Source organism: Balaenoptera acutorostrata, chromosome 20 (assembly GCF_949987535.1).
Source record: "Balaenoptera acutorostrata chromosome 20, mBalAcu1.1, whole genome shotgun sequence".
Taxonomy (NCBI): Eukaryota; Metazoa; Chordata; class Mammalia; order Artiodactyla; family Balaenopteridae; genus Balaenoptera; species Balaenoptera acutorostrata.
In genome coordinates, this window is record NC_080083.1 from 45,146,617 (window position 1) to 45,160,551 (window position 13,935).

The 13,935-nt window shown below is 41.2% G+C and overlaps 1 protein-coding gene across 1 annotated transcript in view; it reads left to right on the top strand.

Annotated features, from left to right (window-relative positions):
- CWC25 (CWC25 spliceosome associated protein homolog) overlaps positions 1–13,926 on the top strand; it is a 35,935-nt gene extending 22,009 nt beyond the window's left edge. Inside the window, exons 9-10 of the mRNA XM_007177521.2 lie at positions 11,797–11,958; positions 12,442–13,926. Coding sequence (XP_007177583.1) covers positions 11,797–11,958; positions 12,442–12,556 — 277 coding nt within the window. The 3' untranslated portion in view covers positions 12,557–13,926. The remainder of the gene's footprint in view (positions 1–11,796; positions 11,959–12,441) is intronic.
- The last annotated feature ends 9 nt before the right edge of the window (positions 13,927–13,935 follow it).

Below are 13,935 nucleotides of genomic sequence, written 5' to 3' on the forward strand. Positions count from 1 at the left end.
TATTTTATACATAGTAGTTTGTACCTCTTAGTCCCCTACTCTTATCTTGCTCCTCCTCCATCCCCCTCCCCACTGGTAACCACTAGTTTGTTCTCTACATCTGTGTGTCTGTTTCTATTTTGTTATAGTCATTCATTTGTTTCATTTTTTAGATTCCACATGTAAGTAATAACATACAATCTTTCTCTGACTTATTTTACTAAGCATAATATCCTCCAAGTCCATCCATGTTGTTGCAAATGGCAAAATTTTCATTCTTTTTTATGGCTGAGTAATATTCCATTATATACCACATCTTCTTTATCCAGTCTTCTGTTGATGGACACTTAGATTGCTTCATATCTTGGCTATTATAAATAATGATGCTATGAACATTGGGGTGCATGTATCTTTTCAAATTAGTGTTTTTATTTTCTCTGGACATATACTCAAGAGTGGAATTGCTGGGAATTCCCTGGCAGTCCAGTGGTTAGGACTCTGTGCTTCCACTGCAGGGGGCACGGGTTTGATCCCTGGTCAGGGAACAAAGATCTCGCATGGTGTGGCCAAAAAAAAAGAGTGGAATTGCTGGATCATGTGGTAGTTCTATGTTTACTTTTTTGAAGAACCTCCATACTGCTTTCCATAGTGGCTGCACTAATTTACATTCCCACCAGCAGGGTAAGTAGGGTTCCCTTTTCTCCACATCCTCACTGACCTTTGTTATTTGTGGTCTTTTTGACACCAGCCATTCTTCACCTGTGAGGTGATATCTCATTGTGGTTTTGGTTTGCATTTCCCTGATGATTAGCAATGTTGAGCATCTTTTCATGTACATGTTGACTATAAGAAGACTAGCCAACATGCACAAGGAGATATAGAAGACTATATCTTCTTTGGAAAAATGTCTATTCAGGTTTCCTGCTCATTTTTTAATTGGGTTGTTTGTTCTGATATTGAGTTGTTTGAGCTGCTTATGTAATTTGGATATTAACTCTTTGTCAGTCATATCATTTGCAAATATATTTTTCCCATTCAGTAGGTTTTTTTTTTAAATCAGTTGTAGTTCTTTTTTTTTAAGTTAATTAATTAATTAATTAATTTTTGGCTGCATTGGGTCTTTGTAGCTGCACACGGGCTTTCTCTAGTTGCAGCGAGGGGGGGCTACTCTCCATTGTGGTGTGCGGGCTTCTCACTGCAGTGGCTTCTCTTGCTGCGGAGCATGGGCTGTAGGTGTGTGGGCTCAGTAGTTGTGGCATGCGGGCTCAGTAGTTGTGGCTCATGGGCTCTAGAGCGCAGGCTCAGTAGTTGTGGCTCACGGGCTTAGATGCTCTGAGGCATGTGGGATCTTCCTGGACCAGGGCTCGAACCCATGTCCCCTGCATTGGCAGGTGGATTCTTAACCACTTCGCTACCAGGGAAGTCCCAGTTTTTTTGTTTTGTTTATGGTTTCCTTTGCTGTGCAAAAGCTTTCAAGTTTAATCAGGTCCCATTTGTTTATTTTGGCTTTTGTTTCCTTTGTCGGAGGAGACAGATCTAAAAAAATAATTGCTGTGACTTATGTCAAAGAATGTTCTGCCTATGTTTCTTTTTTTTATATTATTTTTAAAAATATCTTTATTGGATTATAATTGCTTTACGATATTGTGTTAGTTTCTGTTGTACAACAAAGTGTGAATCAGCTATAAGTATACATATATCCCCATATCCCCTCCCTCTTCAGCCTCCCTCCCATCCTCCCTATCCCACCCCTCTAGGTCACCACAAAGCATCGAACTGATCTCCCTGTGCTATGGTGCAGCTTCCCACTAGCCATCCATTTTACATTTGGTAGTGTATGTATGTCAGTGCTACTCTCTCACTTTGTCCCAGTTTCCACTTCCCCCTCTGTGTCCTCAAGTCTGTTCTCTACATCTGCGTCTTTACTCCTGCCCTGCCACTAGGTTCATCAGTACCGGTTTTTTAGATTCCATATATGTGCGTTAGCATACAGTATTTGTTTTTCTCTTTCTGACTTACTTCACTCTGTATGGTAGACTCTAGGTCCATCCACCTCATTACAAATAACTCAATTTCGTTCCTTTTTATGGCTGAGTAATATTCCATTGTATATAAATGCCACGTCTTCTTTGTCCGTTCATCTGTCGATGGATGTTTAGGTTGCTTCCATGTCCTGGCAATTGTAAATAGAGCTGCAATGAACATTGTGGTACGTGTATCTTTTTGAATTATGGTTTTCTCAGGGTATTTGCCCAGGAGTGGGATTGCTGGGTCTTATGGTAGTTCTATTTTATTAGTTTTTTAAGAAACCTCCATACTGCTCTCCAGAGTGGCTGTATCCATTTATATTCCCACCAACAGTGCAGGAGGGTTCCCTTTTCTCCACCCCACCTCCAGCATTTATTGTTTGTAGATTTTATGATGATGGCCATTCTGACTGGTGTGAGGTGATACCTCATTGTGGTTTTGATTTGCATTTCTCTAATGATTAGTGATGTTGAGCATCTTTTCATGTGTTTGTTGGCAATCTGTATATCTTCTCTGGAGAAATGTCTGTTTAGGTCTTCTGCCCGTTTTTGGACTGGGTTGTTCTTTTGCTATTGAGCTGCATGAGCTGCTTGTAAATTTTGGAGATTAATCCTTTGTCAGTTGCTTCATTTGCAAATATTTTCTCCCATTCTGAGGGCTGTCTTTTTGTCTTGTTTATGGTTTCCTTTGCTGTGCAAAAGCTGTTAAGTTTCATTAGATCCCACTTGTTTATTTTTGATTTTATTTCCCTTAGTGTAGGAGGTGGGTCAGAGAAGATCTTGCTGTGATTTATGTCAAAGAGAGTTCTGCCTGTGTTTTCCTCTAAGAGTTTTATAGTGTCTGGCCTTACATTTAGGTCTTTAATCCATTTTGAGTTTATTTTTGTGTATGGTTTTAGGAAGTGTTCTAATTTCATTCTTTTGCATGTAGCTGTCCAGTTTTCCCAGGTGCACTTATTGAAGAAGCTGTCTTTCCTCCATTGTATATTCTTGCCTCCTTTGTCAAAGATAAGGTGACCATATGTGTGTGGGTTTATCTCTGGGCTTTCTATCCTGTTCCATTGATCTATATTTCTGTTTTTGTGCCAGTACCATACTGTCTTGATTACTGTAGCTTTGTAGTATAGTCTGAAGTCTGGGAGCCTGATTCCTCCAGTGCCGTTTTTCTTTCTCAAGATTGCTTTGGCTATTAGGGTCTTTTGTGTTTCCATACAAATTGTGAAATTTTTTGTTCTAGTTCTGTGAAAAATGCCATTGGTAATGTGATAGGGATTGCACTGAATCTGTAGATTGCTTTGGGTAGTACAGTTATTTTCACATTGTTGATTCTTCCAATCTAAGAACATGGTATATCTTTCCATCTGTTTGTATCGTCTTTGATTTCTTTCATCAGTGTCTTATAGTTTTCTGCATACAGGTCTTTTGCCTCCTTAGGTAGGTTTATTCCTAGGTATTTTATTCTTTTTGTTGCAGTGGTAAATGGGAGTGTTTCCTTGATTTCTCTTTCTGATTTTTTGTTGCTAGTGTATAGGAATGCAAGAGATTGCTGTGCATTAATTTTGTATCCTGCTACTTTACCAGATTCATTGATTAGCTCTAGTAGTTTTCTGGTGGCATCTTTAGGATTTTCTGTCTATAGTATCATGTCATCTGCAAACAGTGACATTTTTACTTCTTCTTTTTCAATTTGGATTCCTTTTATTTCTTTTTCTTCTCTGATTGTTGTGGCTAAAACTTCCAAAACTATGTTGAATAATAGTGGTGTGAGTGGGCACCCTTGTTTTGTTCCTGATCTTAGAGGAAATGCTTTCAGTTTTTCACCATTGAGAATGATGTTGGCTGTGGGTTTGTCACATATGGCTTTTATTTTGTTGAGGTAGGTTCCCTCTATGCCCACTTTCTGGAGAGTTTTTATCATAAATGGGTGTTGAATTTTGTCAAAAGCTTTCTCTGCATCTACTGAGATGATCATATGGTTTTTATCCTTCAGTTTGTTAATATGGTATGTCACATTGATTGATTTGCATATATTGAAGAATCCTTGCATTCCTGGGATAAACCCCACTTGATCATGGGGTACGATCCTTTTAATGTGCTATTGGATTCTGTTTGCTAATATTTTGTTGAGGATTTTTGCATCTATGTTCATCAGTGATGTTGGCCTGTAATTTTCTTTTTTTGTGACATCTTTGGTTTTGGTATCAGGGTGATGGTGGCCTCATAGAATGAGTTGAGGAGTGTTCCTCCCTCTGCTATATTCTGGAAGAGTTTGAGAAGGATAGGTGTTAGCTTTTCTGTAAATGTTTGCTAGAATTTGCCTGTGAAGCCATCTGGTCCTGGGCTTTTGTTTGTTGGAAGGTTTTTGTTTTGTTTTTTTAATAAATTTATTTATTTATTTGTTTTTTGTTTGTCACTGTGTTGGGTCTTCATTGCGGTGCATGGGCTTCTTATTGTTGTGGCTTCTCTTGTTGCGGAGCACGAGCTCTAGGCATGCGGCCTTCAGTAGTTGTGGCTTGCGGGCTCTAGAGTGCAGGCTCAGTAGTTGTGGCGCATGGGCTTAGTTGCTCTGCGGCATGTGGGATCTTCCCAGACCAGGGATTGAACCCATGTCCCCTGCATTGGCAGGCAGATTCTTATCCACTGCGCCACCAGGGAAGTCCCTGTTGGAAGGTTTTTAATCACAGTCTCAATTTCAGTGCTTGTGATTGGTCTGTTCATGTTTTCTTTTTCTTCCTGGTTCAGTCTTGGAAGGTTGTGCTTTTCTAAGAATTTGTCCATTTCTTCCAGGTTGTCCATTTTATTGGCATATAGTTGCTTGTAGTAATCTCTCATGATCCTTTGTATTTCTGTGGTGTCAGTTGTTATTTCTCCTTTTTCATTTCTAATTCTGTTGATCTGAGTCTTCTCCCTTTTTTTCCTGATGAGTCTGGCTAATGGTTTATCAATTTTGTTTATCTTCTCAAAGAACCAGCTTTTAGTTTTATTGATCTTTGCTATTGTTTCCCTCATTTCATTTTCATTTATTTCTTATCTGATCTTTATGATTTTTTTTCTTCTGCTAACTTTGGAGGTTTTTTGTTCTTCTTTCTCTAATTGCTTTAGGTGTAAGGTTAGGTTGTTTATTTGAGATGTTTCTTGTTTCTTGCGGTAGGATTGTATTGCTATAAACTTCCCTCTTAGAGCTGCTTTTGCTGCAGCCCATAGGTTTTGGGTTGTTTTGTTTTCATTGTCATTTGTTTGTAGGTATTTTTTGATTTCCTCTTTGATTTCTTCAGTGATCTCCTGGTTGCTTAGTAGCATATTGTTTAACCTCCATGTGTTTGTATTTTTTACAGTTTTTTTTCCTGTAATTGATATCTAGTCTCATAGCATTGTGGTCGGAAAAGATGCTTGATACGATTTCAGTTTTCTTAAATTTACCGAGGCTTGATTTGTGACCCAAGATGTGATCTGTCCTGGAGAATGTTATCTGTGCCCTTGAGAAGAAAGTGTATTCTGTTGTTTTTGGATGGAATGTCCTATAAATATCAATTAAGTCCATCTAGTCTAATGTGTCATTTAAAGCTTGTGTTTCCTTATTTATTTTCTGTTTGGATTATCTGTCCTTTGGTGTAAGTGGGGTGTTAAAGTCACCTACTATTATTGTGTTGCTGTTGAGTTCCCCTTTTATGGCTGTTAGCACTTGCCTTATTTATTGATGTGCTCCTATGTTGGGCCCATAGATATTTACAATTGTTATGTCTTCTTTTTGGAGTGATCCCTTGATGATTATATAGTGTCCTTCCTTGTCTCTTGTAATAGTCTTTATTTTAAAATCTGTTTTGTCTTATATGAGTATTGCTACTCCAGCTTTCTTTTGATTTACATTTGCATGCAATATCTTTCTCCATCCCCTCACTTTCAGTCTGTATGTGTCCCTAGGTCTGAAGTGGGTCTCTTGTAGACAGCATGTATATGGGTCTTGGTTTTGTATCCATTCAGCCAGTCTATGTCTTTTGGTTGGAGCATTTAATCCATTTACATTTAAGGTAGTTATCAATATGTATGTTCCTATTACCATTTTCTTAATTGTTTGGGTATGTTATTGTAGGTCTTTTCCTTCTCTTGTGTTTCCTGCCTAGAGAAGTTCCTTTAGCATTTGTTATAAAGCTGGTTTGGTGGTGCTGAATTCTCTCAACTTTTGTTTCTCTGTAAAGCTTTTGATTTCTCCATCAAATCTAAATGAGATCCTTGCTGGGTAGAGTAATCTTGGTTGTAGGTTTTTCCCTTTCGTCACTTTAAATATATCTTGCCACTCCCTTCTGGCCTGTAGAGTTTCTGCTGAAAGATCAGCTGTTAACCTTAGGGGGATTCCCTTGTATGTTATTTGTTGCTTTTCCCTTGCTGCTTTTAATATTTTTTCTTTGTGTTTTTAGTTTTTGTTAGTCTGATTAATATGTGTCTTGGCATGTTTCTCCTTGGCTTTATCCTGTGTGGGACTCTGTGCTTCCTGGACTTGATTGACTATTTCCTTTCCCATGTTGGGGAAGTTTTTAACCATAATCTCTTAAAATATTTTCTCAGACCTTTTCTTTTTTTCTTCTTTTTCTGGGATGCCTATAATTCGAATGTTGGTGCACTTAATGTTGTCCCAGAGGTCTCTGAGACTGGCCTCCATTCTTTTTATTCTTTTTTCTTTTTTCTGCTGTGCGGCAGTTATTTCCACCATTCTATCTTCCAGCTCACTTATCCGTTCTTCTGCCTCAGTTATTCTGCTATTGATTCCTTCCAGAGTATTTTTAATTTTAGTTATTGTGTTGTTCATGACTGTTTGTTTGCTCTTTAGTTCTTCTAGGTCCTTGTTAAACGTTTCTTATATTTTCTCTATGCTATTTCCAAGATTTTGGATCATCTTTACTATCATTACTCTGAATTCTTTTTCAGGTAGTTTGCCTATTTCCTCTTCATTTATTTGGTCTTGTGGGTTTTTATCTTGCTCCTTTGTCTGTAAGATATTTCTCTGTCTTCTCATTTTGTCCAATTTACAGTATTTGAGGTCTCCTTTCCCTAGGCTGCAGGGTCGTAGTTCCTCTTGCTTCTTTTCTCTGCCCCCGGTGGTGGGGTTGGTCCAGTGTCTTGTGTAGGCCTCCTGATGGGAGGGCCTGGTGCCTGCGTTCTGGTGGGTGGAGCTGAGTCTTTTCCCTGTGCTGAGCCAGGGCCATGTCAGGTGGTGTGTTTTGGGGTGTCTGTGAGCTTAGTATGACTTTAGGTAGTCTCTGTGCTAATGGGTGGGTTTTTGTTCCTGTCTTGTTTGTTGTTTGGTGTGAGGCATCCAGCACTGGGAGCAGCTGGCAGTTGGGTGGAGCCATGTCTTGGATTCATATAGAGGCCTCCGTGAGAGCTCTCGGCGATTAATCTTCCCTGGGGCCAGGAATTCTCTATTCGTCCAGCATCCTGGACTTGGTGCGCCCACTCCAGAATCCCAGGCCCGACTTGTGGTTGAGGGACCAAGACCCTGCAAGTCGCTCATCCCAGCAATAAAGGGGGTTTAAAAAAAAAGACTAACAAAACCCCAGACAAATGGTAAACAGTAAAATCAAACAAACAGAAGCAAGGAAAAACGCACACAAAACACAAAAGAAACAAGAACAGAACCAAATAAATCAAATAGCAAGGGAACAACCAGACAAACAAAAGAACCCAAGAACAAAATCAATTAAGAAGAAAGCTGACAAAAACCCCAAACCAAAAAACAAAACCAAAGCAGAGTACCAACTGAAGAATGAAGCAAAGAAACGAAACAAACCAACAAAAAATGATATAAAAAAAAGAAGAGAGAGAAAGGGGAAAGAAGACAGAACAACAGAAAAGCAACGGAGAAACAGAAATATAAAAAAATAAAATAGAAAATATATTAAAGAAAAAAAGAAAAAGACAAAACCCTGGAGAAATGGTAAAAACAAAATCAAACAAACAAGAGGAGAAACAAGGAAACACATACTCATGTAAAAGAAACAAAAACAGAGCCAAATAAAACAAAAAGCAAGAGAACCAAATAGAAGAACTCAAAAATGAAATCAAACAATTAGGATTAAAACTAACAAAAACACATAATCTAAAAACAAAACCAAAGCAGTGTGCCAACTGAAGAGTAAAGCAAGGAAACAGAACAAACCGATAAAAATGATTAAAAAAATAATAATAATGAAAGAAAATAAAAAGGGAAAAAACACAGGACAACAGAAAAACAAAGTAGAATGAAAAGATAATAAAAAGAAAAATAAAGAAAATGAGGGGGCTTCCCTGGTGGCGCAGTGGTTGAGAATCTGCCTGCCAATGCAGCGGACACGGGTTCGAGCCCTGGTCTGGGAAGATCCCACATGCCGCGGAGCAACTGGGCCCGTGAGCCACAATTACTGATCCTGCGCGTCTGGAGCCTGTGCTCCGCAACAAGAGAGGCCGCGATAGTGAGAGACCCGCGCACCGCGATGAAGAGTGGCCCCTGCTTGCCACAACTAGAGAAAGCCCTCGCACAGAAACGAAGACCCAACACAGCCATAAATAAATAAATTAAAAAAGAAAAAAAGAGGGCTTCCCTGGTGGCGCAGTGGTTGAGAATCTGCCTGCCAATGCAGGGGACACGGGTTCGAGCCCTGGTCTGGGAAGATCCCATATGCCACGGAGCAACTAGGCCCGTGAGCCACAATTACTGAGCCTGCGCGTCTGGATCCGGTGCTCCGCAACAAGAGAGGCCATGATAGTGAGAGGCCCGCGCACCGCAATGAAGAGTGGCCCCCGCTTGCCACAACTAGAGAAAGCCCTTGCACAGAAACGAAGACCCAACACAGCCATAAATAATAAATAAATAAATAAAATAAAAATAAAAATAAAAATAAAAAAAAAAAGAAAATGAGGAAGAAAAAAATAAGGGAAAAGAACACAGAACAACAGAAGAGCAAAGTAAAAATAGAATTGTATAAAAAAATAAACAATAAACAATAAAAATATGTAATAAAACATGGAGATCCCAAAAGACTGAGAAAAAAAAAAACTAAAGCAACAACAAACAAAAAAAGAAAAGAAAAACCAAAAAAAAAGCTAGAACCAACAACAGAATGAATCAAAACATAATAAAATTAATAGTAATAATTATGTTTCCCTGGGGTCTCTGCTGTAAGTGTCCTTGCACACGCCATGAGCCACAGCCCACCTCTGCCTCCCCAAGAGGCTCCTCTGCCTCTGGGCTGGTCTCTGGACCTGCTGTGGGCCCTGTGAGCACCACTCAGACTCTGATCTGGCCCAGTTCCTGTGTGTGCTTGCCCCCAAAGTCCACAGCTGCCAGAGCTAGACCGTCTTCATTTGTGGGAAACACTCATTGTCTACTCAGATATTCCATAGACGCAGGGTCTACCTAGCTGATCCTGGGGATTTAATCTGCAGCTTGTATAGCTGATGGAAAGATTTTCAATCTTCTTCCTTAGTTACCCTGTCCCTGGGGTTCAGCTTTGGTTTTATCCCCACCTCTGTGGTCCACCCACAGGAGTCTGGTCCTGAGGCTGCCTTGGAGCTCTTGGGTCTGCCCCTGTGAGAATGGGGTGCAGAGGTGGTCTGACTGCTTGGATCGCGGGAGCCCGGGCCGTGCCAAATGCACAGGGAAGCCGGCAGCCATGGGCGCAAGAGATATGGCCCTAGTGAGGGCCTTTTCTGGCGCCTGGCATAAGGCACGTGAGGGCCAGCCCTGGCCGGGGTTTTTCTGGCGCCCGGCATAAGGCACGTGAGGGCCAGCCCTGGCCGGGGTTTTTCTGGCATCCGGCAGCAGGCGTGTGAGGGCCAGCCCTGAGCGGGCTTCTTTTATTGTCGTTGGCAGGCACCGGCGTGTGGGGAGAGAGAGGTTACAGTAGTGGCTCCTCCCCATGCATGTGACTCAGCAGTAGCGCCTGCTTCCTTCAGTTCATCTTCCCACATCCAACAGCAGTTCTCACTCTGGGCCCGTTCTCCAATCCCCACGCACCAGCTCCCAGCCCCCTTGCACACCTGTGAACACAAATCCCAGTCCGGGGCACACAGGCCCATGGTACGGACCATCTGTGTATTTCTCACTCTGTCCCGTCAGCCACAGATCGGCTGCTTCACCCTCTTCCAACAGCCTCAAATGCTTCCCTTCTGTCCCAATCGATTTCCCCGTCAGAGACGGGGTTTCCCCGAATTCAGGACTCTCTCCTCTGCTTCAGCTCCCCCGCCCCAGGGTGTAGGTCCCATCCGCTTCCTTTCCTTCTCCTTCTCCCTTCATTTTTTTCCGTCCTACCCAGTTATGCAGGGATCTTTATAGTCCTTTCCGGTGTCCAAGGTCTTCTGCTAGTTTTCAGCCAGTGTTCTGTGAGAATTGTTGTATCTATAGATGTATTCCTCATGCATCCGTGGAGAGAGATGAACTCCACGTCCACTTACTCCTCCGCCATCTTGAATCTCTCTGCCATATTTCTTCTAGGAGTTTTATGGTTTCCGGTCTTACATTTAGGTCTTTAATCCATTTTGAGTTTGTTTTTGTATGTGATGTGAGAAAATGTTCTAATTTCATTCTTTTACATGTAGCTGTCTGGTGTCATTCTCCTGTGTGGTTCAATTTCTCAGAAACTACTGGAGGGTCTACCCTCCAGACCTCTGGAGGGTCTCCTGTAGATGTTTGGGAGAGTAGTCACTGGCTTCCCCAAGTCAGGCATGAGGACCCCAGAATGTCTTAACTGCTCCTTATACAGACCTTAAATTAGTTCCTTTGTTTTCAACCCTGTGCACCGCCCTCCAAAGTGCTTGGTGCCTGCAGTCCCTGAACCTTTCCTGGGTTTTGCAGTGTGAATATCTTGCTTCTGATCAGTATCAGGCACTTAGGATTCAGTTTCCTCTAATCTGTTAAAGTGGTTACTACTCCTTCATCCACTTCCATCTTCTGACAGTTTGTTCACATCTCTTATCTAGTGTTATTTCCTCTTCCATCTTCTTGTGCTTTTATGTATTTTAGTTAGTGGGGTTTTTGAAGGGGAGGCTTTTCATTTTGCTATAGATAACTAAATGTCAAATTTTAATATCTTAATTTTCTCAAAATTGAGAAAAAATTGAGTCCCACTCCCTTATGGGACTCCGATAATTATTTTTCCTTTTAAAGGGGGATCTGTACATCACACCAATTTGAGAAGCAATGGATTTGGATGTCTGACATTGGTAAATAGTGATCAAGCTGGTTCATCACCTCCTCTTCTTGCTCTTCATTTGCAGTGAGTGCCAGGAAAGACCTACCTGTTACTGTCTGAGGCTAAGGTGAATTCTTCAGGCATCTTGCTTCTAGCTTAGTCCTAAAGTGGTATACTCACGCACTACATCCATGAATTTCTAAGCACCTCTAGTGGGTAGGTGGTAGATGTTAACCGTTACATGGATGAACTTAGTCCCCTGTTTTATAAGTTGTTGAGCAAACAACTGGAATATAATTGCCATAGCCTGAGGCTCCTGATTAGTTCTCAATTTATTTTTTGTATTTATTGTTTCAGAATAATTACTCCAGAGATTATTGAGTGAGAGTATGGAATCCTTCACTAAAATCTTTGAAATTTGAGTGCAAGCACCTGAACAAGATGTTAGGAAGGAAGGAAACTCATGCTGAGTGTGGCACTGGGCTGGGCATTTCCGAGGGAAGAGAGCCATGGGCTGGAGAACCTGGGGTCCTACCTGGTTTCTCTTCTCCCTGTGGTGTTTCTCTTTTTTTTGTTGTTGTTGCTGGGAGAGAGGTAGACCTTAGGGTGATTTTTGTGTTCAACAGAAAGCTCTCATCAGAGGAGCTCGAGCGAAAACGGCAAGAGATGATGGAAAACGCCAAGTGGCGGGAGGAAGAGAGGCTGAACATCCTCAAGAAGCACGCTAAGGACGACGAACGGGAGCAGAGGCTGGAGAAGCTAGACTCCCGGGATGGGAAGTTTATCCAGTGAGTGCATCATTTTCCTGCCTATCAGCTTTCATGGCGATGGTCCCAAGGAGGCAGTTGGGCAACTGGTTCATTCACTGTGTTCCCAGTGTTTCTGTGTCTCTGCGGAGCTCAGCCCCCAGACACCATTGTTACTACTCCCAGCTTCTGGCCAGACAGTGGGATGTTTTTCATTTGAGGGGAGGAGAGGTGAATTGGTATTTTCACTGAATCTCCTTGGCCTTCTCCTAAGAATTCATGGCTCAGGAAGCCTTTTTCAAATGAAGCTTGGACTTATTTTCCAAAACAGATACATTTTCCTTATATATTTATAAAAAATTGAGTTCCAGATGGAGTCACTCGAAAGTTATCTACATGGGCTTAAGAGAGCTTGTGCTTCTACAGCTGCTTTATGGCTAGCAACCTGTTTCTTCTTATTCTGCCAGAGAGTTGACCGGTTGACAAATGCTTGTTACTTAACTTTCACCTGTCTTCTCTTCCCAGCCGCATGAAGCTAGAGAGTGCATCTACCTCCTCTCTGGAAGATCGGGTGAAGCGGAATATTTACTCTCTACAGAGAACCTCAGTAGCTCTGGAGAAGAACTTTATGAAGAGATGAAAGCCATCCCCTCTCTTGCTGGTTTTCCTGAAATTTCCAGGGAGGCTGCTGATCCCTTAAAAATTCTCTTTATAAGAGTTCAAATGGCTTCTTCCACAGATGTCAAACCACCACTGTTCAAAGTGACTCTCCTCCATGGATTCCCAAAACAGCCCACTTCTTTTGAGAACCAGTGTGACTTGCTCTATGGGACCCTCAGTAACTTGCTGGGTGCAGAGCAGGTCTTAACAGTTTTTAAATGGGTGGGCACTGGAACATCTAGGTGTGAGCACTCATCTTGCTCTGGAGGGAGGCTCCCTTATGCCTCTTCCCTCCACCTGTGTGAACAAACCTATTCTATCACCTCAGAATAGACTGGACCTTTCAGAAACCTCTCTCCCCAGAGTCACCCAGATAGTTTGTGCTTACCAGGGTAAACAAACATTTACTTGATTTAGTAGATAATGTGACAGATGATGTCAGATTAGGGCAGAGCCAAGGGAGTGACAAAGAATCTGGAAGGGAAAACAATGCAAAAAAACCCCCTAAATGAGCTGTTGAACTATTTGGACTATCTTTCAAACTGTAAAGTATATTGTGTATATGTACAAATGTATAATTTTTACATGCTTTTAAAAAAAGTAGTTAGCTTTGTTAGAATATCTTGTTTGGTAAGTGACTTTACTATGTAATAGAACCACATTGTATCTTGTTATCCAGTAACACAGTAAGGCAGGTCAGCTTTTCTTTCCTCTTGGAATCTGGCTAGTTGTGGAGGGGCCTGGGTTTATTGATAGGATCTAGGGTATCTATCCATTTACACTGCTTACAGTCTCTGATGTGGGCAGTGCAGTGTTGAAGTCAAATGATTTTAGTAGTCAGGACCAAACTACCAGTATGCTCCCTGGCTCTTAAAAGAAAATATAATGGAAGCTGTTTATTTCATGGCTTCCCTTTTATCATGTAGTAATCTTATTACAATTCTAGATTTTCAGGAGTCGTTTGCTATTATTTTTTAGTCAGGTATTAAACAAAACAAAACAAAAAACCCAGACTCATGGGATCCATCTCCTTGTCTTTACCCCTTTCCCTTCTCTTTCACCAGAAGCCCTCATTTGACCCAGGAAGTCCTAGGGACTCTTGACCCACACATTAGCTGGGCCAGTTCCTTGTTCTGCTAATTCCTAACTCTGCTTAAAATGAATTTGGATTTATATTTTTGAGCACTTATGATGCCAGACACTGTTATGCTTAAAACCCAGTCTTTCCCCAGAGAGAAAGTAACGCACACTTGTTATGCATTTAATCACCTTATCCTGCTTCCCTATACTAGGGTTAATTATGTCTTTTATTTTATTAATTGGTAATAAAGGCTACATTTATTTTTGTAACTGTGCAAA